The 27245-nt window shown below is 57.5% G+C and overlaps 1 protein-coding gene across 1 annotated transcript in view; it reads right to left on the bottom strand.

Moving 5' to 3' along the window:
• PLCD3 (phospholipase C delta 3) overlaps window positions 1-27245 on the bottom strand; it is a 57136-nt gene that overhangs the window by 14610 nt on the left and 15281 nt on the right. Inside the window, exons 2-5 of the mRNA XM_077806408.1 lie at window positions 15312-15473; window positions 11379-11607; window positions 10160-10289; window positions 3330-3555 (exon numbers count right to left, since the gene is read on the bottom strand). Of these exons, the coding sequence (XP_077662534.1) occupies window positions 3330-3555; window positions 10160-10289; window positions 11379-11607; window positions 15312-15473 (747 nt within the window). The remainder of the gene's footprint in view (window positions 1-3329; window positions 3556-10159; window positions 10290-11378; window positions 11608-15311; window positions 15474-27245) is intronic.

Below are 27245 nucleotides of genomic sequence, written 5' to 3'. Positions count from 1 at the left end.
TATCGCATTCCCCTCTCGCGCACACTCTGGTGCCATGTCCCTCCCACGGGGAGTAGACTAGGAAGCAGTGAAAAGTGCAGGGGTTGAGATCAGGCACAGGCTGGGGCGTGATTTCTGTCAGCCGTGCATTCCCACAGGGCGGCCTGGGCTGAGAGCTCTGTCATGGGGCCTCCATTTGTCCAGCTGTCAGTGAGTTTCTAGCGCCCCAATCAGCATCTACGCCACGAAGGCTCAGCCCCAGCGTCCTCTGCCCCAGCCATGGCAGGTGTCTGGATCTTGAGTTAGCAGCAATGGGGCCACGGGAGCGTTTGTCCAACGCTGCTGCCGTGCCAGCAAAGAAACCAGCCAGCCAGCTCCCCGAGGCAGCCCCACAGGGCACTTCACCCCCCAGCCTTGGGCCACTTGGTTCCTTTTCCTTATTGCTCATAAACCATCCTAGACACAACTGTGTGCCAGTCGCCCTGGGCTGAGATAGCCCAGCTGGGGCAACCAGGGGTCAGGACAGGAAGCGAGGCTCTCTGTGCCAGCTGGGAGCACACTCGGCTCTGAGAGGAACAGGAGAGACACCAACCGGGAATGCGGGAGTGGGGCTTCTGGGATTGCTTCAGCTGCGATTAGCATAACGAAGCACTGCCAAACCACATGCAAAACCTCAGCAGATCTCCCTTACCCACGGATGTGGCTCCGCTGACCGCAGTGGAATTACCCCTGATTCCTCCCCCCAGTAAACTACAGCACAGCTGGACCACTGGAGTCTCCCTCAGTTCCAGCCCTATTGCGTGGCTGGCCCCAGCTGCTTCAGGGGCTGCAGCAAAACCCTGGGTCTAAACTCCCCTGGGCTCAGAGGAGGTTCAGATCTGGGTCTGCAGCCTCAGTGCAACCATGCTCACAGCATGGGAAATGCCGAGAAAACCCCTCCAGCCCCTGAGCGCCTCAGCGCCACGGCAAACCAACACGGCAGAGGGCAAAGCCAGGATAGGCCGCAGTGTGCACTGGGGCAGCGGGACTGGAGTCTCAAGGCCTCAGAGATGCTGGAGCTTGTCCCACAACAAAGATCTTTTCTCCAGCTCTGGTTTCATGAGCGCTGTCGCAGCGGCACCGGGGCTGGGATGCAAAATATGGATCCGGATCCAAACCTCCTCGGAGTCCAGGGATGTTTATTGCTGCAGCCTGTTTACACAGCCACAAAGTTCAGCCAAGCCAGCTCCTAATGGTAAAGCTGGTTGCAATGCGCATGGCTGAGGCAGAGCAGACAAGGCGGAGAAAACGGTGTTACCCCACGGGCTCCCAGCTCTGCTGTACCCTCTGGGAGAACAGCTCCCAGCCTGGAAAGTCTAGCTGCCTCTGGACCCAGCTTCCAGCCCCCATCTCAGCCCCCTCAGTCTGGATCGTCTGTGGGCGCTCCTGCCTTCCCAGCCCACGACAGCTCCGCACAGTCACAGAGACACAGCGTTAAAGCCAGAGGGGCCACCAGGGCACAGGCCACCAGCCCTCCCAGCCCCCCACAAGAGTAAAGTCAATGAATTAGTGTGTGCCACAAGCAGAGATGGGAGCCGAAGGGCACCAGGGCCCGAGGCCTCGCAATGGCAGGGGAATGATGAAGTGAGAGACACCCAGATAATCCTGGCCAGTGACCCGCTCCCCACGCTGCAGTGGAAGGCGAAACCCGCCAGGACCCCACTTAAACTTCCTCACTGTGATCACACAGCACGGCCCTGAAGGCTCTCCGAGCCGGACTGGACCCAGACGGGCTCCCAGGATGAGGCCTGGCTGAGGTCAGGGGTGTTCACACGGGGCTGGCGCGTTGGTTCTGCCCATTGCAGAACCAGGGGCCGGATCCGGACACAAAGCTTGGCCCTGTCTAGCTGAACCAGCCATTCCAGACAGAGGGGCCAGGCGGAGCTGACCCAGCCCTGAGGTTCGGGGTGTCCTCATAGAATATCAGGATTGGAAGGGACCTCAGGAGGTCATCTAGTCCAACCCCCTGCTCAAAGCAGGGCCAATTCCCAATTTTTGCCCCAGATCCCTAAATGGCCCCTTCAAGGATTGAACTCACAACCCTGGGTTTAGCAGGCCAATGCTCAAACCACTGAGCTATCCCTCCCTCCCAGGGCAGGGCTGCTTTGGGCCACTCAGTATGAGAGAGAGAAGAACTCGCACCTGAGACTGCGAAGCAGGGACCAGGGGTGTTCTGATGCTGCCGGGTGGTCCTGGCGCCAGTCCCCTGCGGCCCATGCCTGCTAGAGCAGTTAGACCCCACACCTAGCTCCAGCCTGTTCCAGCCTGCTCAGGGAGGGGCTGCCAGGCCGGGCTCTGGGGAGTGCTCCCCACAAATGCCAGCTGCCTTCCGGGGCAGGCCCAGCTCCCCGCCATTGCACCAGCCTCTGCTCCTGCCCCTGCTGCTCCGTCCCTCACCGTTCCCCTTCAATCCAGGCCTGATTTGTGCGGCCACTTGCCCCAGCTCAGGTCAGCCCCATCACACCCACGGTGCAGGCCAGCCAGGCTGTATAGCACCTTTGATGGGAATGTCTCCAATTCATTAATCCTCACCAACCCCCTGACAGATGGGGAAACTGAGGCACAGAGTGAGGACCTGACTTGTCCAAGGTCTTGCAGCGAGTCAGTGGCAGAGCCAGGGACAGAACCCGGAAGTCTGACTGCCCATTCCCCTGTTGTAACCACCAGAACTTCCCCCCTTAGAACACAGGAAAGAACCCAGGTGTCCTGATACCCAGCCCGCTGCTATAACCACTAGACCATGTCTCCGTCTGTCTGGGCTGGAGAAAGGAGCCAGAAGAACCTGTGGACACCAACACTTGGGTATGCACAGAAGTGGCGCTGGTTTAAAACTGACGTTTGTTAATCAGGAGCAGCAATGGGGTTTGGACCTGCCCTGAGACCCGGGAGCATCTCCACCATGCGCCATCAGGAGTCCCCATGTCGCACAGCTGGGAATCCCCATGGAAACCCACCCTGCCAAGGCTCTTGCCCCTGTGAGCTGAGTTTGTCCATTCTCAGCCCAGTTTCTACTGGGAGGTGCAGCCAGGTCCCCAGAACCAACCACCATGACGCAGTGGTACCAGGCCCAAGGACTGAAAGAGCCACAGAGACTGTATCCACCTCTCCTTCCTAGATGGGCTCTTTGCAGGATCGGACTAGGCACAATGGCCAGGCGGCTAGACAGGCACCCGAGGGAGCCATGCATTGCTCGGGGCTAGAGCGCCAAGCTCTGAGTGCTGAGCTGGCTGTTCTCTGACAGCAGGGGGCGGTGGTGCACACCCCCGTGCTCCGGCCAGCCGCTGGGGCTGGGGCTCATGGGGGGACCCTACCTTTCTCGCTGAGCTCATAGGTCTGGATGATGGTGTGGGCATGCGCCAGGTCAGCATCCTCGCCCTGGTCCTGCAGGAACGCCCCCAGCTCCTTGGCCGACAGCACGCAGTCCTGCCCCGAGTAGCGGTGGAACAGCTCCTCCAGCTCGGGCCGCTTCATCAGCAGGGTGCAGAACTCCTCGATCTCGTGCTCCTCCAGCCGGTCGTTGCTGGACTTATCGCACTCCTGGGGGAGAGAAAGCCCAGCTCACACGCAGCCAGCCCCTCCCATCGGGAAGGCATCGAACAGCCTGGGATCAAAGCGGGGCCGCTGGAGCCCCCCGTGCCCTGCCCGAGGGAAAGGGGCTGGGTGCTGGACCAGACACAGCCACCCTGCTGGGTGCTGGGAGAGGAGTCTGGCGGGTCTCCGCTGCCCTTCTGTGACACTTCCATGGCCCCGCAGTATCTGAGCACTCGCAGCCTAATGTCCTCACAGCCATGCAGGCCTGGAAGGCAGGGCAGAGTGCTCCCACCCCCCGCCAGCTCAGAGGGGAAACTGAGGCACTGAGAGGCTACATGACTGCGCAAGGCACACAGGGAGTCTGTGGCAGAGCAGAGCCTCGAACCCAGGTGTTCTAGGCTAGTGCCCTAATCACCAGCCCATCCTTCCTCCGCCTGGTTGCCAGGTGCCCACATCCCTAGAGAGGCAGCTGGGGCCTTGTCAGCAGCCAGGGCCAGAGTCTGAACTGCCCTTCTCCCTGGGGGCACCTCATAGGCTGGAGCAGGCCTGGGGGGTGGGGGGGGCATCTGCCTTCCTGCCAGGGCATCCCTGCTGTGCAGATCTGCAGACCTTTGGGCCCCAGGACGGCCACACAGGTACCTTCCCCTTCCCCCACCCCATGGGCCTGGTCCAAAGCCCCTCCACGCTCTCAGCGGGCACAGCCCCAGGCCCCAGTTCACCCCCCCCACAGGGTGGCAGCCCAGCGCCCGCAGCAGGGAGGGGGTTTGTCAGGCCACTGGGTACTCGAGAGGGGAGGGGCCCAAGATCCTATGGACAGCGATGTGCCCAGGGCAGGAGCAAAACAGGCCCTGCTGGGACCCTGGCTGGAATAACAGGGGGGCTGCAGGTCAGGACCGAGTGGCACTGGCTAAGCCCCGGGCGGGAGCCGCAGAGGGTGCTGGGGTCAGGCAGGGCTGAGCTGGGCAGGGTCTCAGGACTGGAAGAGCCGGGGGGCTGCAAGGCCCCGCTGAGGAGTATTGGCAGGGCGGGGGCAGGGCGGGGAGCAGGTCCTGGGGTGGAAGAGCCGGGGGGCTGCAGTGAGGTGCAGCAGCAGAGCGGTGTGAGGATGTTGCCCATGCCCGGCCCACGCCTGTGTAACCAGAGCTATCCGTCTGCCTGTACCAACACCACACGGGGCCACCTCATCTGCAGGGGGCACAGCACAGAGCAGCCTGCCAGCAGCGCCCCGTTTAACGCCTTGGACGGGCATTTCCGCCGCAGCCAGGCGCGCCAGAGCTGGGGGGTGCCTGGGGGTGGCGGCAGGCAGGGTCTCTGCTCCATTGCTGTTCAACAGGAGTGAGTTGTGAGCCGCTGCACGCAGGGCCAGGCTGGGAGACGAATCCATAACCTCACAAGCTGTGGTGGGTGAGGCAACTCGCAGGAACCCGGGCGAGCCGGCGACCGAGTCTAAGCTGCCTGCGGACAGTCAGAACGGCCTGACACCAGGTGCCGCATGCCAGGACAGGCCATTTCATCCCCGTCTCGGGAGTTTCCGAGGAAGGAGCCTGATCTGATGGCCAGAGCTGGGAGCCAGGATGCCTGGGTTCTCCTCCTGCCCAGGAGGAGAGAAGCTCCATGCTCAAAGCAGGGGTATTACGAAGCCCTACAGCTGCGGGAACTTGGAGGAGGTGACCAACCCAAGGTCATGCAGTGAGTCAGTGGCAGAGCAGAGAACAGAGCCCAGGGCTGTATCTACACAGAGCCTCTCACATACCCTGGCTCCGTCCGTGCTGGCATTCGTACCGAGCAGGTGGGTTTACAGCCTGGCACTTGGCCACTCGGTGACCTTTGGGCAGAGCACTCAACCCCTCGCCCTGGCCCTCCCTCACTGGGGCTGGGCTCCAGCTGCTGCGTTTGGAGCCAGGCTTGGATTTCGGGGCACCAAAGTGCATGGGTGGAAGTTCCTCTCTGCTGCAGTGCCTAACCCACCATGCTGTGCCCAGGCAAACCCTGGGGGGAAGGGAGGTGCCACACCGCTCCCAAGAGCAGGCCTGGAGTCTGCACAAAGTCATCCTAGGGAACCTGCCCTGCTAGTCTGTGCAGAGCAGCCCAGAGCCAGCCGTACCCCAGCCTGGGCTGCTGCGCTCGGGGCCAGTGGCATGTGAGGCCCTAATTCTAGCTGGCCTGGCAGACAGGCTTTGGCATCATGCACACACCCCTGCAGGCAGCAGCTCCCCTGCCCGGCGGGACGGCGGGGTCCAAACACAGTGCGGGAGTGCAGCAAGGGGACCCAGGAGGGACGCTCTGCCAAGTGGGGACGTGATTCTGACCCTCCCTTGGTAAAGCACCTGGAGATCTCCAGATGGAAGGGGGAGATCCAGGGGCCCTGGCTGTCGGCCCAAGGACAGACCGCCCCAGGGTGCTGTGGCCGGTGGTGGAAATTCCCGCCCACCCCGTTAAAGCTCCTGCTGCTTGTTTCCAGCAGGCCCCTCCCTGCTAAAGCAGCTGCTCTCAGCTGATGAACAGATGGCGCCATGAGAAGCAGGGTGGTCCTGGGCGAGAACATGGAAATGGGGGGGCCATGATCCAGCCCTCCGACCCGGGTCTTAAGAAACTTCTTCCCATTGACCTCCCTGGTGTCCAGGCCCCGCTGTGCTCAGGGTCTGCCTTTGCCAGCAGGAACACGGGTGGGAAACCAAACCCTGGAGCTGGGCTGGGAGCTCAGGGCAGGCTCTGGCCTGGAGGGGAAGGGTGGATGTGTGGCCACGGTGCTGGACGAGGACTCAGGAGACTGGGACTCAGTTCCTGGCTCTGCCACTGACTCAGTGGCGTGACCTTGGCCAAGTCACAAAGGCCTGAAGTTTCCCAAGAACTTGGCAGGTTCTGAGCCCTTGTAACTCTCCCTCCAACAGGTGCCGCAAGGCCTGCACCCCCAGTGATCCTGATTTCCAGCACTGCTGGGAATGTTATTTACAACTGAGTTCGGTGGTGATGAAAGCAGCTGATTGGGCAAGTGGCTGCTGTGGGTGGGAGCCAGAGAACTGCTGGGAGTGACTCTGGATTCAGACCCCCACCTTCTCCTGAGCTCCTACCAGCTGAAGTTTTGCTCCCGAGACCAACTCCGCACAGCAAGCTGTGATTCATTTCACAAACAGCATCTCGCTGGCTGCATGACCAGCGCCCAGCCAGCAGGGCACGGAATTCAGAGACCTCGTCCTGCAAGACTCATTCAGGGTATGTCTCCACTGCATGGACACACCGCGGCTCGCCCGTGACAGCTGGTCAGGCTTGGGCTCGGGGGCTGGTTAACTACAGTGTAGACATTTGGGCTTCGGTTGGAGCCCAGGCTCTGGGACCCTACAAGGGGCGACTTTAGGTCATCTATGGCCACTGCTGACCTCACAGCTCCGAAGCCCTGGCCAGACGCCAGACTGGGGAATTCCAAATTCCCCCAGCGCTTTCTGTTGGAGACAGGATTCTCCTTCACTTGCTTCCTAAACTCCTGCCGTGTTGTTGTATGCTGATAGACTGTCGCCATGTTCCACCCCAGAGGTGGCTGCACCAGTGCACTGTGGTGGTCGGGCTCCGTTCTCTCCCACATGTATTGCAGGATCAAGCCTGGCCCGGGGCAGCTTGTGACAGGCGCTGGGGACGTTCTGGGTAAAAGCAGCTCAGATCCTAGCAACCTGCTTCCCGAGGACAGCTGTGCTGCTCTGGGGGAGGCAGTGCGGCCTCGCGGCCCCAACATCCAACTGGCACCAGGAGTCCTGACAGTGACTCAGCATGTGGCCTTGGATAACACCTCACACCTCCATGCCTCAGTTTCCCCATCTGTTCCAGACACACACAGACAAGCTAGCTAACATGTGAGACGCTCAGGAGAAGCCACCTCCCTTGGGGAAAACGGGGGTAATAAACAGCCCACTGGACTGTAGACCCCAGCCCTGGCCACACACACACAGCTGCAGGTTGGAGCTTTCAGGCATGAATTCCGGGAGTGGACGTCGGGGTGGCTGGTGGCCCCAGGCAGCAGGTCTGTGCCTTGAGGCCCCTCCCTCCTCCTTGGCTTTGTTTGTGATTCCAAGGAACAGGCTCCGGTCCTGGAAGCAGCCCTGCCCACGCCCTGGTCCCTCTCTCTTGACTTCTGGTTGCTCCTGAGCACCTAATGGGACACAGGTTTCAGAGTAACAGCCGTGTTAGTCTGTATTCGCAAAAAGAAAAGGAGGACTTGTGGCACCTTAGAGACTAACTAATTTATTTGAGCATAAGCTTTCGTGAGCTACAGCTCAGCTTATGCTCAAATAAATTAGTTAGTCTCTAAGGTGCCACAAGTCCTCCTTTTCTTAATGGGACACAGCTGTTCCTGACGCTGCAGCAACAGGTGGGGCTGGGAATGTAACCGTTGGAACGAGCTGCTCTACTCCATCAGGCCTGCAGGGCCCACAGGCTGGCTGGGGTGGGGGGAAGCACGGGAGGGCCCTGATCCTGGTCCTGGCCCTGGCCCTGCAGCCTATGACAAAGGTGCTCACAGATGCACTGAGTCTGACAGTTCTCTGACAGTGGGATCGGAGGCTCTGCCTCACTTGGCTTGGCTGGACTCAGGACCTTGCTGTAGGTGCTGGGCAAGCATCCCCGTGTTGGACCCAGAGACCTCGCTCCCAGACTCTGAAACGAGATCAGCAGCAGCCCCTCTGCAGCCGAGGGAAGTTCACACCTGGGTCAGAACTCTGCAGACTGGGCCCACGCAGCCCTTGCCATCTAGGGTCCTATGGGTGAGAGGCACAGGCTGGTGCCATCCCCTCTGTGACGCCCTCCCCAGGGCCAACCTTACAGGGGGGCAAGGAGCGGGGTGGGGCTGGGGTGTGAGGCCATAGAAGAGAGCTCAGGGCAATGCGGGGGAGGCAGCAGGACCCAGGGGTGATGGGGGGAGAGGCAGTGGGGACCAGGGAGGACGGATGCGGAGCCCCGGGAGGTGGAGGGGGCCAGCGGCGATGGAGGGATGGGGGGGGCCGTGGGAGGCAGGGTGGGCCCAGCGGCGATGGAAGGATGGGGGGGGGCCGTGGAAGGCAGTGGGGGCCAGGACGATGGAGGGATGGGGGTTGGGGGAAGCAGGCAGGACCAGGGGCAGTGGACGGATGGGCGGCACTGTTCCCTCTAAGCCGTGCGTGTGTGTGTGTGCACAGATCCTAAACCCCCCACACACGGCGAAACATCGCGCACACAACAATTTGCACAGAAGACATTTTTTGCACACACGGCCTGTCAAAAATTAGAAGGAACATTGATGGGTGGTGGGGGGCGGGGCAATGGAGGGATGGGTGGGGGCCGGGGAGGCAGGGTGAGCCAGGGCGATAGAGAGATTGAATGAATGCACTATAAGGTGGGTAGAAAGTTGGCTAGATTGTCGGGCTCAACGGGTAGTGATCAATGGCTCCATGTCTAGTTGGCAGCCGGTGTCAAGTGGAGTGCCCCAAGGGTCGGTCCTGGGGCCGGTTTTGTTCAATATCTTCATAAATGATCTGGAGGATGGTGTGGATTGCACTCTCAGCAAATTTGCGGATGATACTAAACTGGGAGGAGTGGTAGATATGCTGGAGGGGAGGAATAGGATACAGAAGGACCTAGACAAATTGGAGGATTGGGCCAAAAGAAATCTGATGAGGTTCAACAAGGACAAGTGCAGAGTCCTGCACTTAGGACGGAAGAATCCCATGCACCGCTACAGACTAGGGACCGAATGGCTCGGCAGCAGTTCTGTGGAAAAGGACCTAGGGGTGACAGTGGACAAGAAGCTGGATATGAGTCAGCAGTGTGCCCTTGTTGCCAAGAAGGCTAACGGCAGATTGGGCTGCATTAGTGGGAGCATTGCCAGCAGATCGAGGGAAGTGATTATTCCCCTCTATTCAGCACTGGTGAGGCCACATCTGGAGTATTGCGTCCAGTTTTGGACCCCCCACTACAGAAAGGACGTGGACAAATTGGAGAGTCCAGCGGAGGGGAACAAAAATGGTCAGGGGGCTGAGGCACACAACTTACGAGGAGAGGCTGAGGGAACTGGGGATGTTTAGTCTGCAGAAGAGAAGAGTGAGGGGGGATTTGATAGCTGCTTTCAACTACCTGAAGGGGGTTTCCAGAGAGGATGGATCTAGACTGTTCTCAGTGGTAGCAGATGACAGAACGAGGAGTAATGGTCTCACGTTGCAGTGGGGGAGGTCTAGGTTGGATATTAGGAAACACTTTTTCACTAGGAGGGTGATGAAGCACTGGAATGGGTTCCCTAGGGAGGTGGTGGAATCTCCATCCTGAGAGGTTTTTAAGGCCCGGCTTGACAAAGCCCTGGCTGGGATGATTTAGTTGGGGATTGGTCCTGCTTTGAGCAGGGGGTTGGACTAGATGACCTCCTGAGGTCTCTTCTAACCTTAATCTTCTATGAATCTATGATAGGTGGCAGTTGGGGGAGGCAGTGGGGGCCAGGGGCGATGGAGGGAGGGTGGGGGGCCAGAATGCTAAATAACAAAGTTCACCCAGGGCCCCATTTTCCCTAAGACCGGCTTTGCCCCTCCCACCAGAGACACGGTTCCCCTGGGGGGCGCGGTAGTGGGTAGTGGGCACAGCAGCAGGGGGGTGGTACCTGGAAGAGCTGGTAGGCGTAGATGTCATTCATGTCGATATTGATCATCTTCAGCATGTCCTTGATCTCCTTGAAGGTCATCTTGTTGTCCTTGTTCTTGTCGGCTCGGTGCAGGATGTCATGGATCCAGATGCAGGAGATATAAGGAAGGAACGCGGGTGACAGACTCCCGGTGCCCCCTCCCCACAAAGACTCCTCTAGGCCAGGCCTGCCTGGGGCTGTAATGAACTGGGGGGTGTGATGAGTTCACTCCTGTCTTTGCCCAGGATGGGGCCGAGGTCGACTCCAAAGGCCTGACCCAAAGACCCTGCAGGCAGTGAAAATGGGAAGGGCTTTGAGCAGAGGAGACCTGGCTTCCCTGCTGTGCCCCGCAGCAGCTGTCCCGCTCCCAGCGCCCCCAGGCAGTCCCAGCCCCCTGCGCAGCTGCCTGATGGTGGTGCTATATCATCCAGTCATTTCACACACAGCTAGTGCCCCAGGGTAGCTCGTACAACAAAACCTACAGCTGCTAGGCGGTGGAGGGTTTTCCTGTGCTATATGCATGAGCCCTCCGTGCCAGGGCTCAGTGTTTGCACAAGGGGCCCTATCCTCACTCCCTTTATGCTGGGGGCATGAGGGGCAGAGAGGGGATGTGCCCTACACCAGGACATGACACAGCCAGGAACAGATTCCTGCCCCTGCCTCCTAGCCTCGCGGCTGATCTGCCTCACCCGGCTTCCTCCTGGTACCTCACTAGGGCTTTGCGAGCCACAGGTGGGCAGCGCTATGTGGGGAGAAAGCATCAGCCTGTAGCCAGGCACAGGGCTGGGGGACAGCTCTGCCATGCCGCCCCTCCAGCCCACCTGGCAGACGAAGGAGACAGTCACGCTGCGTGCTTGGACCAGCAAGGTGTGTGGGGCAGGGCTGGAGGGTCACCGTGCAGCCTGCCCTGTGCGCTTAGCCCAGACATGTTTCCACTCCAGGAGCTGTGGCCAGGGCTGGGCCCGTTTGTAGGGTCAGTCGGGGCATTTCTGGCCAGGCGCTCAGGGCCATTGACCCCGCTGGCCGGGGTCGGGCCTGGCTTGCTTGGGCTACGTGCAAAGAGACAGACCCTGAAGCGGCCCCATGTCACCTAACAGCAGGCTGGAAGCCCAGACCTGAGCCACCCCGCCCATCATCCATCGCGGCATGGACCCCAGGAACAGGGGAGCCGAGCCCTGCCGGTCAATGGAAAGGATATTGATCAAGCTTCTCTTGCTGGCTCATGGCTTCCACCTTGGCCATCAGCTTCTTCAGCCCCTGGGCCCACCGCTTCGCCTCCTCCTCACTCTGGGCAGCCAGATCCAGGTTCTTCCGCCGGCCCTTGAAGACGATGGTGAAGCACTGCGTCTCCGGGAAGAAACTGCCGTGCTTGCGGAGCCCCTCGGACTGGTAGCCCTCCCGCACGCCGTCCATGTGCATGATGGGGACTGCAGGAGACAAGGCCCAGCAACGGGGATGCGGTCAGAGTCCTGTGCTGTGCCTGGCCCACTCGCTTCTGGGCTTTGGCCTCTCTTCCCTGCCTCCCTCTAGCTGGCTGAGAGGCCTTGAGAGCCGGCCTACCGGCCAGTGGGGCCCAGCCACCAACGGGGCCCAAGAGAGTATCACAGAGCGGCACGTTTCAGGTGATCAGTGAAACCCTCCAGCCCCCACTCCATGGCTGTGCTCGGGGGGCTGGAAGGGAGGGGAAGGGGTCCCCCAACATATGCACCAATGACTAGCCTGCCCTGGCATCCCTCGCCCCATTATCTTGGCCTTGTCCCATATGTTCTGTTCCCTCCCTAAACCGCAGCCAAGAATGTCTCCCTTCTCCCATTCCTCTCCTCCCCAGGAACTCTGCCCCGTTCCCCGTCCCTAGCAGGGAACTCAAGCCAATTGTTGCTTGAGGGTCTGAAATGCTCAGCTAAGTTGATGGAGATTTTCCATCTCATTGCCAGCTGAGGGCTCCTGGGCCCAAACCAACAACCCCAATCCAGCCCTGCAACCCCTGGGGAAAGCTTGGCTCCACCTTCGCTGCTGGCCCATTTTTATTACAGGCAAATCCCCAACCCCCAGCTGGGCCTGGCCACTGGGGTCCCACCTGGCCTGGGGGACTTGTTCCTGTAGGGCTGCCAGCACCAAGCGGGGAAAGTTCAGAGAGCCCTGATCTGGTGTGTCTCCAGCTTGTCCTTCAGGGCAGCTCTGCACAGGTGCCTGCCTCTAGGGCCAGGGAAATCTGAACATGCCCAAATGGGGCCATGAAGGCTGGTAAAACCAGAGCCAGGATTGCAGCAGAGCTCAGGTTTCCAAGGGTCCAGCCCCCATCCCGGGGGCAGACGGTCAAAGCAGCAAGGCTCCCAACATGCCGAGCCCTTGGAAAGGGCAACCCCGGGCCAACGTGTGCCTTCCGCAGCACGCACTGGTTCCACATTGTTTGGAGCCCGAAGCCGGCAGCTCAGCTCCGAGGTCTGGGGAGACTCACCCGCAGCAGCAGCAGCAAGCTTGGCCTGTCTAGCCCCGCTCTGCAGCGCCGGCTCTCAGTGGCGTGTCCCTGCCCTCTCGGGGCGCGTGGGAGCGAGCTGGGAGGGAGCCCTGCTAGCGGGCACAGAGCAGTGGAGCTGAGGTGGCGCGAGCGGCAGGAGGGGTTAGCCACCCCGAGTACCTGCCTCGGGGCTTGTACAGGATCGGACCAGGCACTGGCCCCTCCTGCCGCTCACCTCACCACAGCTGCACAGCCGTGGTCAGCGTGCTGGCTCGCTCCGCTGTCTCCTGGCGTGCGGACTCCCCCAGATCCAGGGCAGACACGCCTTTACCTGCACAGCAAACGGCAGCGCCACGGGCAGCATGTTCCCAAGGGCTCGGTGCCGTGGCCAGGGCTCTCAGGAGAGCTGGGCACACGCTGGGAGCTGAGCTCTTTGGAGTGAATGGCCCCAGCCCTCGTTGCTCTGTTCAGTAAGGACCTGCCAGGGCCCGTGCTTGGTACATTCCAGGAGCAGGGGCCTTAAGACCCACCCACCAAGCTGCCCTTCTCCAGAGACAGCTGAGATGAAGGCCGTAACCCTATCTGCTGGGGTGCCATCTTATGGGGCTCTTGCAAACTGTCCTCCTCCCACCTGCTCTCTGCGGACTCTCTCGAGACGATGCTGTGAGGTGCTGAGCACCCTCCGCTCCCCAGGACTTCGCAGCATCAGGCGGCCAGATTTTGACAAGAACTCGGCCCGCTGGGTGCTGAGCTCTTGTGAAATGTTGGCCCAGCTAGTGGGTGCTGACACACGACAATCTGACCCCCAGGAGCTTAGTCAGCAGGTGGATGCTGGTCAGCAGCGTCCGACTACACCCAGTGCTCATGTGCAAAGGCAGGAGGAGCAGCCGTGGGCTGAGTGTGATGGGCAGCTGAGCCAGGGTCTGTATCCTATTCCTGGCTCTCGTTAGCATTTTATTTAGTCAGTAGTGGATCTAGCCTATTGGCTGTGTTTCTTCTGGGTGTCTTAATACCAGAAGGGCACAGGTAACATAGGGGGAATTCAGCAAAACAAAGATCTGAGGAGCTAGAGAGACATTTAACGGACCCAAGTCAGCCTGCAAATGCGTCTCTGGCTGTTTCACTTTGTGCACCTGGGACAGGCCCATGGGGACACATGGAAGATGGAGCCCTGGATGAACAAAGCAGTGTGGGAACTTCTGCAGGGAAGGGCCTGGCCCTGGGAGCAGGGAACTGGGTGAGCAGCAGTTCTGCAGAAAAGGAGCTGGGGATTACACTGGACGAGAAGCTGGATATGACTCAGCAGTGTGCCCTTGTTACCAAGAAGGCCAATGGCATTTTGGGCTGTATAAGTAGGGGCATTGCCAGCAGATCAAGGGACGTGATCGTTCCCCTCTATTCTACATTGGTGAGGCCTCGTCTGGAGTACTGTGTCCAGTTTTGGGCCCCACACTACAGAAAGGATGTGGACAAATTAGAAAGTCCAGCGGAGGGCAACGAAAATGATCAGGGGGCTGGGGCACATGACTTATGAGGAGAGGCTGAGGGAACTGGGATTGTTTAGCCTGCAGAAGAGAAGAGTGAGGGGGGATTTGATAGCAGCCTCCAACTACCTGAAGGGGGGGTTCCAAAGGGGATGGAGCTCGGCTGTTCTCAGTGGTAGCAGATGACAGAACGAGGAGTAATGGTCTCAAGTTGCAGTGGGGGAGGTTTAGGTTGGATATTAGGAAACACTATTTCACTAGGAGGGTGGTGACACACTGGAGTGGGTTCCCTAGGGAGGTGGTAGAATCTCCTTCCTTAGAGGTTTTTAAGGGCCGGCTTGACAAAGCCCTGGCTGGGATGATTTAGTTGGGGTTGGTCCTGCTTTGAGCAGGGGGTTGGACTAGATGACCTCCTGAGGTCTCTTCTAACCCTAATCTTCTATGATTCTATGACATAATGGGTCTATGACATAATGGGTATTATTTAATCTCTAATTTCTGTCGTTCTAATCCCAGGCCAGACAGAGCCCATGTAAGCGTAGGATTTGCTGTCTCCAACAGAGACACTGACAGCAGTTGCTGTTGTGAAGCATCAGAGCAGTGTCTAGGGTCGCCATGTCCAGGATCGAGGAGGAGATCTCTCTGTTCACCCAGAAATCAAACCCAATGCTTTTGATGGGGGAGAGAGAGGGGTTTCTAAGCAGAGTGAGGGACCTTCATGACTGGGAGGTAAAGGACGAAAATGCACCTTAAACCTGTTACTCGTGTCTGCTGTCCTGCCAGGAACAGAAACAGGAGCCTGGAGCTGAGAACCTGCTCGGCTCATCACACTGGAAGGCATGCAGCTGGATTTTACAGGGCTCCAGACTTGAGCCAGTTAAGTTCTGTGCTTGGGTGGGTGAATCTGGATTCCAGGTTCTATGCTGGGGGTTCTAGGTTCTGTGCTGGGTGGGGTTTTATGTTCTAGTTTCTGGCCTCAGGTTCTAGGTTATGTGCTCTACATTATGCATTGGGCGGAGCATTGGGTTGTAAAATTTGCATTGGTTGGGGGTTAGGTTCTAGGTCGGTGGGTGGGAGGGGTTCTCGGTTCTGTGTTGGAGGTGGGTTGGGTTCTAGGTTCTGAACTGGGATCTGGATTTCTTGTTTCCAGGAGTATTTGTGCCCCTGAGCCTCAGCCACTGGGACTTACAGATCTGCTTGGAGCGAGCCCGTTTAAAGCAGCTCTCAGACAAGATGGTCAAGCCGTCCTCCTGCAAGCGGTAGAACCGCTCCGTCTTCCGTCTGCGTGACTTGATCTTCCAGAGAAAGGAGCCCTTCAGCATCACCTTGATGTCTTCATCATCCGTCAGGCCTGCAGGGAGCAAAGGGAAAGAACCCATCAAGTCCCGCAAAGCCACCACTTCTGCGGCAAGGCTAGTAACGCGGCTGCCAGTGCAGTGTCACTCTGCAAGTAGCCAGCTGGCCCGCCCGCCCGGTGCCTGAGGTTTGCCAGCTGACCCGGGCCCTGTGAGAAAGGAGCGTGAGGGGCATCTGGCCACTGCACAGTCAGCGTTCTGTCCTGCCTTGCAGGGAACCAACGTCCCTAACCAACGAACACACAAACACCAGCTCAAAGGCACGGGCAGTATCCACTCTGAAGGGGGGGCCTCCCGTTCCATCCAACCCAGATGCCTACAGCCTGCCCTCACGGAAATTCTCGTCTATCGACAGTAGAGGTCGTACACCCACACTGTCCACAGCTGCACTCGCTCGTGCTCTCTCTCTCACACACACGCGCGCTGTCCACAGCTGATCTCTCACACACACATGGCCTCACAATGGTCTCGAGCATCACACAACTGGAACGTTGCCAGGGTTTGCTACTGAGATGGCAACCCTTGGTGTGTCTCCCTGGCTCGCTGATCGTGTGGGCATCAGCCCAGGAAGCTCCATGTGTTGCTCAGTGGACGGGTCCAGGTAACGTTCCTGCAGGAGAAACGTGAATCGGAAGCTGGGCCATGGCAGGCAAGTCAAGGAGAAACGGCGTTAACAGCTCTTTGCCCTTCGATAGCACCTTGCAGAGCAGAACCTCGCTGCACTTCATAAACAGTACGGATTTTAGTCTCACACCACCCCTGTGAGGTAGCTCCCCATGTTATCCATGTGGAAACTGAGGCCCAGAGGGGCAGTGACTTACCCAAGGCAACCAGCAGGTAAATGGCAGAGCCAGAAATAGAACCCAGGCATCCTGACTTTGTTACGAATTATACCTGACAGGTCACGCACACAAACTGCTGCGAATTATACCTGACAGGTCACACACAGTTCGAGTCTTGGCTGAGGCACCAGGTCACACACAGTTCGAGTCTAGGCTGAGGCACACGAACAAAGTCCACAACTGCGGAGTTCCCAAAGATACTAAGTTTATTACGCTCAAGTGTGGTGCCCCCCTCCTAATCAGGAGGGGACCCCGCATGCAGGTTATACAAAGATTATATACCTTTTAGCAAAGCATGTTGCCCTCGTGCATCAGGAACCTTAGCCAATAGACAAACCCTTCCCTTATCTACCACCTATCCCGGCTAGGTACATTCCCCGTGCTAAACCATGACTTTAACTACATTAGCTGGTCCTAAAGCCATGCATCAGTAACTTTTCTTATCAGGATGGGAGGCCCACATCAAGGCCAGGAGGCAGGGAGTTAGGAACAGACGAAGAACAGAAACCAGGAGTCAAGACAGGCTGGAAACAAGGGGGGGTTTCTCACAGGAATGCAGTATCTAAGGAGCACTCCTCCTGGTGTACGATGTGTTTGCTTTCAGACAATGGTGGGCCCCAAACCAAAATGGAGTCACACGTGCTACCTTTTCCTTAACAACTTCCAGCCCCCATTACTACAACTACTAGACACTGCTCCCCTCCCAGAACCAAGAATGGAGCCAGATCCCCAGTCCTTCGGCTCGAACCCTCACTCCCCTCCCAGAACCAAGAATGGAGCCAGATCCCCAGTCCTTCGGCTCGAACCCTCACTCCCCTCCCAGAACGGAGCCAGATCCCCAGTCCTTCGGCTCGAACCCTCACTCCCCTCCCAGAACCAAGAATGGAGCCAGATCCCCAGTCCTTCGGCTCGAACCCTCACTCCCCTCCCAGAACTGGAAGTGGAACCCAGGTGTCCTGATTCCTAGGACCCCTGCTCTCACCTTAGACCCCATTCCCTCCCTTAAATACCTTGGGCCAAATTCACTGACGCCTGAGGCCTTGTGAACATGAGCATGTTGCAGGAGCAGCAGGGTGAACTGGAACCAGTGCAGAGCTCGGGGCGCACACTCGCTTCAGCAGGAAAAAGCCTCTTCCAGTGCAGTGTGCATCCGCTGGGAAGAGGTTTAAGTGAAACCGACACAAGCTTCTCTTAAACTGAAATAAGCGCACACAGGTGAGCTGCCCAGGAGCTACCTGCTAGTCTGAGGGACTTGCCTGGCCCCCATCACTACAGGGTCTGAGCCCCTCAAAGCTTTAAGGTATTTATCCTCACACACCCCAGTGAGGTCAGGCAGTGCTATGACCCCCATTGTACAGATGGGGAAGGGAGACACAGAGAAGTTAAGGAACTTGCCCAAGGTTACGCAGGCAGTCTGTGGCAGAGCTGGGAATTGTGCCCCAGGCTCATGGCCTAGCCACGGGGCCATTCTTCCTCTCACCTACATTGGTTTGGAAACCACTTGAAGCGAAGCAGCTGCAACTTTCCCATGCAGCCAATGCCGAAGGGGCTGCATCTCAACTGAAATCAATGGAATTTCACCTCTTACACCTGTGGCCAGGTCCAGTCCCTTTCTCTACAACAGGGGTCTCAAACTTCCTTGCACCATGACTCCCTTCTGACAACAAAAATTGCTACACGACCCCAGGACGGGGGAACAAAGCCTGAGCCCTGCCACTGCAGGCAGGGGGGCCAGAGCCAAAGCCAGAGCCCCACTGCTCTTGGCGGGGTGGAAGGGCGGCAAAGCCGAACCCCAAGGGCTTCTTCCCCAGGCCTGTAACCTGAGTCCCATCCCCTCACTCAGGGCTGAAGCCCTTGGGCTTTGGCCCCGGGTAGTGGGGCTCAGGCTTCGGCCCTGGGGATGAAGCCCTTGGGATTCTAAGAGAGACTGGCTCAAGCTCTGAAGCAGGAGGGTTAATATCCCTGCCAGAATTTTTGCTAGCAATAATTAGGATAACTCATGATTTTCTGGTATCCATGGAAATATCCAAGCCTCTTTTGAATCTTGCGACGTTCCTGGCATCAGGGGTTTCTGTGGCAGTGAGTTCCACAGGCTAAATAACTGTTGTGTGGAAAAGCGTTTCCCTCGGTCAGTGTTAAGAATAGTGTCCGAATCTGTTTCCGACAGAGCTTTGTGCCTTGCCCGCCAGCCCAGGAGCGCGTCTCCTCTCAGAGCTGCAGGGGGGTTGTGGTTAAGCCAAGCACGGGCATTGGCCAGGATGCTCTGTGTTGTGACGTTATGTAAAGGCATCTGAAGAATGACCAAAGGGGCCAACTCAACTAATCCAAACAAATATCCAATGGGAGGAGGGTAGATTGATTTCGGACCCCAGCTGACGATCAGCATGGAGCAGGCCGCGCTGCATTGCCTGGCAGATTATCCGAGCAGAGGTGCTCTGAGATCATGGCGTGCCACGTGCAGCCAGAGAGGCCATTGGAACAATGCTGAGGGCGCCCTTGGCTCAGCATTCCCCTCTGTGTGGGCGCTCGAGGGAAGAGCTTGGGAGGTGGAGGGGCACGCTGTGTGTTCGTTTTGGCCCTGTGTGCGGGCAGATGTCAGGCCATAGCCACATCCTGAGAGAGTTCGTCTCCCGCAGAGCCTACAAGCCCCCCCCTCCCCCCGATCTTCCCAGGTCTCCGGGGGGAAGATCCCAGTGTGCATTGCACCGCATGAGGAAAGCCACCCAGACTCCTCTGTCTTCAGCACCAGCAGCCCAGATTCTCCCGGATTCAAATGCACCTGTGCAGAGCGGGAGCTGTGAACGGAACCCCTGGGCCCGGACTGTTCAGGGATTCCTAGACGGTCAGGCCCCAAGGGAGCATTACAATCTCCCGGTCTGCGCTCCTGCCTGCCCCAGGCATTCCTGCACCCCGCCCAGAACTTCTGCAGAGTGAACGCACATCGGTTAGAAAGAGACGCCCCGTCTTGACGGCAAGTGGCTGCGATCCCACCACATCCCAAGGCTGAAATGGCTGAGTCAAGACAAATGCAGCTGCATGGACCTTGCAGCTCTCTGCTCACTGGAACGGTGCCGGACACAGACAGTTCCCAGGACACTGGGCAACACAGGTGGGGCGTTGGCAGCATGACCCAGGGTCCAGCGCCCCACGCTGGGCGTCGGGAGACGCAGGTTCCACGCTCGGCTCTGGCAATGGCTTGTCTGATCACTTAGGCCAAGTGTCCAGTCGGACAATGTACAGTCCCTCCAGATGGGCTCCCCAAAACTGAGACATTTGAAAGCAGAGACCTTTGAAAATTGCAGCCTTAACCACTTCTGTCCCCAACCCCGTCCTGCGTGCTGGGCGCTCTCGGGACACGAAGAGCCCGGAGTAAGAGTTCATGCCGCACCCCTCGGTCTCCTTGGCATCATGCCGTTTGCAATCACAGTGCCATTCAACTCAAGCCTGTCTTGAGCAAATATCTATGTTGCGAGCAAATATCCATGTTGCAAGCAAAGCACGGAGGGAGCTGGCAGCTGTGAGGGTTTCTAGATGTAAACACAGCGCAGGCTGGGCTTCGGCTGTAAATATCCTGCCTGCCTGACCAATCCACGCCCTGGAGAGCAGCCAACAAAGCGTCAGCCTCCCGCAAACCACAGCGAGGGACACGCACTTCTGAGCAGAGCTTGCCTTGAACCTTTCCCTGGGGGCCGCTCTCCTCGATAGTCCAATGCCGACCTGCAATCTTCCCAGGAGGGGTCTCAATAAAAGGGGTACGTGTTCCCAGCACGATCTCAGGGAAGGTTAGAATGGGAGCTAGTAAAATATAACAAAGGAAGCAGCATGGTAAGTTAGCAGGCGGGGGCAGTGGGTGCTCGGACGCCTGGGTTCTATTCCTGTGTCTGTCACTGCGTGCGCTTGGGCCACATCTCCGAGGGCCCCGCACCCACAGGTCAGGGCCAGATTTTCAGACACCAGCAACCAGCACTTTTCAGGTGGGCTAAGCATCTGCTGCTACCCCCAGCAGCTCAGCCTCTCCAGGAGCCCATGCTATGGGCAGGGGGCCGTGGCCTCCCACGGGGGCGGTCAGGCTGTTTGAGAAGCACTTGGATACCCACCGCAGCAGGATGCTGGTGAAGTTCAAAGCGCTGGTACCTTTAACTAGGGAACACCCGGTGCAGCTGAGTCCCAAGGTCGCTGTGGAGCACACGTCCACCCAAGTCATTGCTATGGACTTGCAGAACATCCTCCATCCCAAACGCAGGGTCGAGGTCCCTGCCAGTGGGAAAGGGCAGGATCTTAGCCTCTTAGCCTCGGTGTGATCCCGACATTGAGGCCAAAGACTCGGAGGAGAGTGTATCTGATGCTCCAGGCTGCTCTTGTCTATCCCACGTGCAGCAGGCGAGACAACCGCTGGCTCTGGGTGGGTTTCCGAAGGAGGGTGTTGTGCAGTAAAGGACATGTAATCGCAATAAGTAAATCAAATTACTGGCTGTGTCGAAGCCCCCCAGAGCAGCAGGGGATGCAACAGCATCCAGCTATAATCTGGTCTGAAACTCATCACTAGGCAATGGCCTGATTTAGGACCTAAACTCACCCAGGGATTTATTCGGACCTACTAAATGCTCCAGGCACTCAGGCACGGAGCTAAAGAGGTGCTAGTTTTAAGCCCCACATTTAATTCTCAGATACATTTTTTAAAGGGTTACAAAAGCTACTACAGATTTTATTTGGGGGAAGGGAGAGTTTTTTCTGGGATCAGCAGAGCATCCAAGGTGGGCAGGGAATTTCACTGGGATTTGGGCACCAAACTCCCTCAGGCTCCGATGAGATTCCCAGTCTTAAACCTTCCCCCGTGGAACGTGACCCAGCTCTCTGCCCTAGCAGGGGAAGAAGGAAGTGAAACTGGCTAGAAACACTGCCAGCCTAGTTTCCCTGTCTATGCGGAGCGAAAGGCAAGACACAAACAAGCCACATGCATGGTGAGAAGTAAGCTTGGCTCTGCAATTCCTCCCTGCTGCAGTCACCTGCTGCTGCAAACAGCACAGGGCAAGGAAGTGGTTTGGAACAGAGGATTGTTCTCTGACTGGTGGGTTTGATTCTCCTTTGACGCAGGCATAGAGAGGGAGGCACTGCACTGAGCCAATGGAGTTACCCAGGGGTAAAACTGGGGGAAGGGAGAGGAGTACCAGGCCCAATGTCTCTTAAACTCATCAAACTATATGGAAATTCAAGGGCCATGGAAAATCCATCCACTGGCTTGTCAGGGAAATAGCCAGAAATGGGGAGTAAACTCAGTTTCCATTGCTTCTTGTACGTGATTTCTCCCTCATGGAATGGAAACATGAACGAATCTCCCCCCGGGCCCGACACTGCCCAGATTACAGGGTCCCTTTTCGTGTGCCAAGGTTCCGAAGCCTTTTGATGAATGAGTGCACTGATCAGAAAGGCCCAGGCACACGGCTGCCCCCAGCCCCACCCCCGCCTCGCCCAGCGCACTCGGCAAGGCCCACACTGCTGGACACGAGAATGAAAGCAAGAGAGAGACTGACTCACTCTGACCCTGCTCCCACTCCATGGAAACACTTCCATTCACTTGAAGGGCTCAGGCTCCCAATGGGGAAATGTGTCAGAGTCCAGATTACGGGCCTCTGCCAATGCTTGGGCTGACTGAAGGCAGGAACAGGGAAGAAACAAAACTACTTAACCTGTGATGATTAAAGCGGAGCAAACGCCTTCCGTTCCTGGCCCCGTAGAGTCCTGTTTCAAGCAGCCCGCTGGACGCATCCGCTGGAGGCAGCTGGAACACCCCAGGTGCCATCCAATGGTGGCAGAACAGAGGCCAGCAGCATAAGGGCCTGATCCAGCTCCCCTGAAAGCCAGGGGAAAGACTCCTGTTGATCTCAGTGGGAACTGGGTCAGGCTCTCTGAGATCCACAGCATGCCCCACACCCCAGTTATCTACCCTTGGTCTCTTACAGTGGTTTTGGGGGGCAGTCCCTGCTCCCCTCCCAGCCCATGAAAACCCCTCCGCTCTCCATTTCCAGAGCGGGGAAAGCACCTCTGGCCACTTTTGGAGTTTACTCTGTGATCGCAGTTCCTAGATTCAGCCCTGGAGGGTTGAGCAATCTTTGCCTCTGGCTCACTGGAGCGCTGAGCCTGCCCCTGGTCAGTGTTGTGAGTTCCACACTGATTCACATCTGGCCAAGCGGTGCCTCCTGAGCCAGCTCCTGTTTGTGTCCCCAGAGCATCGCTCTCCCGTGTTACCTTCAGACCCTTCTCCGCGGTTGCACTTTGCAGAGCCGAGCAAGAGCAGCCTGCCCAGGGGCTCCACCCCATGCTTTCCAAGCACACTAAGGAGCTTGACAAGGGTTTAAACCAGTGCAAGAACCAGGCTGGAAACTCACCGGCCAGGCGTAATTCCCAGCTCTGCTTCCCAGCCAGGCCCAGACTGACCCCCCTACTCAGCACTGAGTTAGCTCTGTCACAGGGACTCCAAAGCACCTTACGCACACAAGTTAACTAACCCTCACTCCTCTCCTGGGAGGCAGGTCATTATTATCCCCCGTTCCTAGATGGGGAAACTGAGACAAAGAGGGGTGCAGTGACTTGACCAAGGTCACACAGAGAGGCAGGAGCAGAGCCAGGAATAGAACCCAGGCGTCCTGAGTGATATGCAGGCCTGTGCTTCACTACGCTGCTCCCTCCCCTTCACTGCAAATGCTGAAAGCTCCAGTCCTCGTGGAGACTTACGAAAGAACTGTCACTCCAGCTCCTCCCCCGAGTGGGCTTGGCTTGTGGTGCTAGCAGAGACGGGGGCCGCATTCAGCACTGATGCCAACAGATGGAAACTGCAGCCCAGGGTCTAGACCTGCCAGAGGCTGCAAACGCCATCCCAGCCATGCCCACAGGGCCCAGGCAACGCCGCAGCCCCTCGCACCCAGGACTTCCTCCCCCACTGCAAGGCACTCCCCCCAGGGACACAGGGCAGATCACTTTACTCTTTTGGCCCCCTTCGCCCATCTGCAAAACAGGAACAATACCCAGCTCCCGGCCACACCTGAGCCTTCACTCCTGCGTGACTCACCAATCTGCAGTGCCTGAAATCCTCCCTGAAAAGGGGCTAGCCAAGGGCAAAGGATTATTCTGAGGCCTACAGTCTTTGAAGGGTTAATTTAGGAGGCCAGCTCCAGCCCAGCACTCAGACACCCCAGTGCTGTGACAGCCCCCATGGCTATCCCTGTCCCTGCCTCTGGCACAGACTCACCACCCAGGGCACATCCAGGCCATCGTTCCCTGGCCCCTCCCGCGCTGGGCCGTTCGCACTCACGCACAGAGCCGGCTCTGCCCTGCCCGTGAGCACGGCAGCGGGAGTTCTGGCAAACCAAGAGCAGCAGGGTTTGGCCGCTGGCTCTCCCGGGGCACTGCCCAAGCTGGCTCCAGCCCCAAGAGGGGAGAGATGAAGGGTGTGAGGAGGCTGGGCCATCCCGAGGCTGAGCCAGGCCTGCTGCAGGGGACTGGCCTGGCTTGTACCTCTGGACACCTGGGCTCTGGCCTCCCCACTTTCGCTGTCCTCTCCTCACCTGACACCATCTCTCGCTGTCCAAAAACACTCAGCGCCTCCTGTCTAAACACGGGCTCTGTGTTGATCCTGCACATTCCTCCAGCAGCCAGCTCCACTGGGAGAGGACACGGCTCCTTACTTCCGCCCCAGCTTCCAGCTCTGCTTCCCCTGCCAGCATCCCTTTGCTCTTTGCCTTCAAGAGGAATTTACTGGGCCAGCTTGGTGGGGGAGCTTTACATAAGGGCTCCCCTCTGATCCAGATTGTTCCTGGCAGCTCTGGCTCAGCCCTGCTCAGTTTTACTCCGGGGCAGTTTTATCCCCTTGGGAACAGATGCAAAAAAATTCTATGAGGGAGAAATAGCAACGCAAATCAGCACTGCCGAGGCAAGGGCCCTCCAGCGACCGCGCCGGGGGAAGGATTGCAAATGTCTACCGCAAGTCCCTGCACCTGATTCCAGTCCAGGAGCCTGGGTGAAGGAGCTCTGGGGGCTGGATTCCTACCCTACAGCTTGTGCAACGGAAAAGGCTCCACGTCCCTCTGTGGCTGCTGCTGCTCCACTCTTGCTACGTGGGGGGGGTCAAAGGCTGTTGAATCCACGGCCCCATCCCCAAGCCCGGCTCTTCTTCCTCTGCAGTAAAACCACAGCATTTCCCTGGGCGGGGCAGGATTTGGGCACAGAGAATTCTGGAGGAGTTTGATGATGGGTCCAGCAGGCCACGCGGATTGGCAGCCAGCCCATTTCTCCAGCCGCTCTGGCTCCCGGCGCCCGGCTCCCCAGAGGTCAGGTGGTGACAGGTGGAGCTGCTGTTCTGAACACGGCCAGAGCCGCGATGGGAGACTCTAAAAATACTGCTGGACTGTCCCAGCTAGTTATAAACAGCTCCCCAGATAAGGGCATCTGGGTGTATCCAGAAAGCCAATGGAGCAGCTGTTAGCTTCAGAGACCCTCTAGCGTCTCTCCGCAATCTTGTTTTGCAATGCTGGGTCTGCAAACACGGGGACTAACTTTTGCAAACCCCACCAGGCCCCTCCCTGCACCTTCGGGTTCCTTGGCCCCTGTGTAACCCTGGCCCTGAATATGGCCCACAGGCTGCCTCAGGCTACCTTACTTGTGCTGTTCCCAAGCCCTTCTAGCCAATCAGAAAGCAGCTGACAAGGCCTCCCCTTAGCAGCCCAGTGTGTGACCGTTAACCCGTTCACTCCTGGACTGAACTGTAATACTGGACAAAGTAAATATCTAACATCAGCCCAGTGAAGAGGCTGTGAATAGATTATGGTACTGGGAGCTGGCACGCCTGAGTTTTAATTCTGACTGCCATCAGCTTGCCTTGGGCAAGTCATTTCTCTGCTCTGTGCCTTGGTTTCCCCATAGCACTCTGTACCTCAAAGCAGCACCCTAGGCCCCCCATATTCTCCCCGTCATATAATTATGATATATTTCATACAAAGCATGTCATAGAAGATATCATAGGAAAGGTCATGATCTGTTGAAACCCATTGTTCTGTCCAAATATGTATATCCTTAGTGTGTATGAAGTTATGAGATTGTGCCATATGGTTGTTACAGAAATACAGAAATGTGGTAAGTTTGAGAATCATCCACTGTCAGTTCCCCAGTGACAACAGAGAGGATCCACTCCCAGGAGGGTGTTAAATGACCATTAGTCAGCAGGGGAGTTGTAAAGAAGGGATTTACAATGCTGTAAGAAAGCTGCACAAGCATCGCACAAGGGCGGGCGGGCGGGGGGGTTGCTCAACTCTGTGACTCAGCAAAGCCCACCAGGACATGTCTTGGGCTAGTGTTTTCCAGGCAGCTGGATGGAGGAGATAAAGTAAGGGACAGTGGCATCATGCTTTTACCTTTCTCTTCACCCACCAATGCTGGAAGCAACAAGAATACTGGGAAGACAAAGACTTGAACTGAGGAGACTTGTCCCAGGCCTAAAGGGGAAGCCTGTGTATTAAGAACTGTAACCTACCTACAACATTCCATGGAGTGATAAAACTGCTTGATCCAAATACTGCCTACTGTAATAAGGTTTAAGATTTAGACTGTGTGCTTACTTTTTATTTTCTGTGGTAACTATCTCTGACCTTTAGTGCCTATCACCTATAATCACTTAAAATCGATGGTTCTGTAGTTAATAAATCTGTTTTATATTTTACCTAAAGCAGTGTGTTTTGGTGGAAGTGCTTGGGAAATCTTAGCTCAGATACAAAGGCTAGTCTGTGTCCTTTCCGCATGGAGGGAGGGGCGGACTGGGTAATGAACATCAGGCTTCTGACCAGGGAAAGACAGTCTATTCCTGGGTGCCAGGCTCGAGAGAATTGGCTGGTGCCTTTCTCTGTGTGATTCGTGAGCGGTTTTCGGAGCATTCATGCAATCTAGCTGGGTGTGGGGCTCCACATGCTGTGGTGCTGAGTGATCACAGCCCCTGGAGGGGTTTGCTGTTTGTCACGAGCAAAGCACTGTGAGTCAGCCCAGGCTGGAGAGTTAAGGAGGCACAGCGGAACCCCAGTTCCAGGTTGTACCCCAGGGATCCCATCACAGGATGACAACACTGACCACTAGTCACCTCAGCATATTAATAAGAGGGAGGCATCTGTCTGAATTATTACAGTAACATCTAGAGGTCCCCAGGATGCTGGGATCTATATGTACACATGCAAAGAGGCTGTCCCTGCCTTGACGAGCTACAACCAAATTAGACCAGACAAAGGTGCTGGGGGAAGGGACTATTCCAAGATCACAGGAGAGCTCAGTAGCAGATTCAGGACTCCTGAGTGCCAGGCCAGTGCTCTATCCACTACACCATACTGGCTCCATGACTGCCCCTGCTAGGGATCATTCTCTCCAGCCCATCGGGGAGCGGTGGGCAGGCAGTCACATGGATGGCATGTGCCCAGGCTGAGGGCTGGCGGAGTGTTGACACTCTGTGCCCAGTTGGTAAAAGTTGCTGCAATATGCCTGGGGCCAATGCGCCACCATCTCAAGGGGCCTGTCAATCTGCAGAGCTCACAGGGGTCAAGGAAGCAAGGAGAAACTCCCTGGGACCCCACGTAGGGAGTGCCAGACCCTCAAGCTGGGGAGGGGCTAGTTCAGCAGAAAATATCTGCTTGTTTTCCTTTTAACATCGTCTCCCCCTCCCGTTTTACACCGGCGCACATGCAGACTCACAGTCACCCACTAGCTCACACACAGGCCAGGTTCCCCTCCAGGTTCTCCCAGACTCGCCCCTTTTTCGAGGGAGCTGTCCCAGGAAACCCAGAAGGGTGCTCAGTGCGTGCTGCCAGCTGTCCAGTTTTATGGGTTCCAGATCATCCTGGAGGTCCTGGGTTTTGTTCCTCAGAGGTGGCAGCCCATTCCCCTTGGCCCGGCACA

Source organism: Eretmochelys imbricata, chromosome 27, assembly GCF_965152235.1.
Source record: "Eretmochelys imbricata isolate rEreImb1 chromosome 27, rEreImb1.hap1, whole genome shotgun sequence".
NCBI classification, from domain to species: Eukaryota; Metazoa; Chordata; order Testudines; family Cheloniidae; genus Eretmochelys; species Eretmochelys imbricata.
Note: the sequence above shows the minus strand (reverse complement) of the source record. Positions and strands in the feature narration are given on the sequence as shown.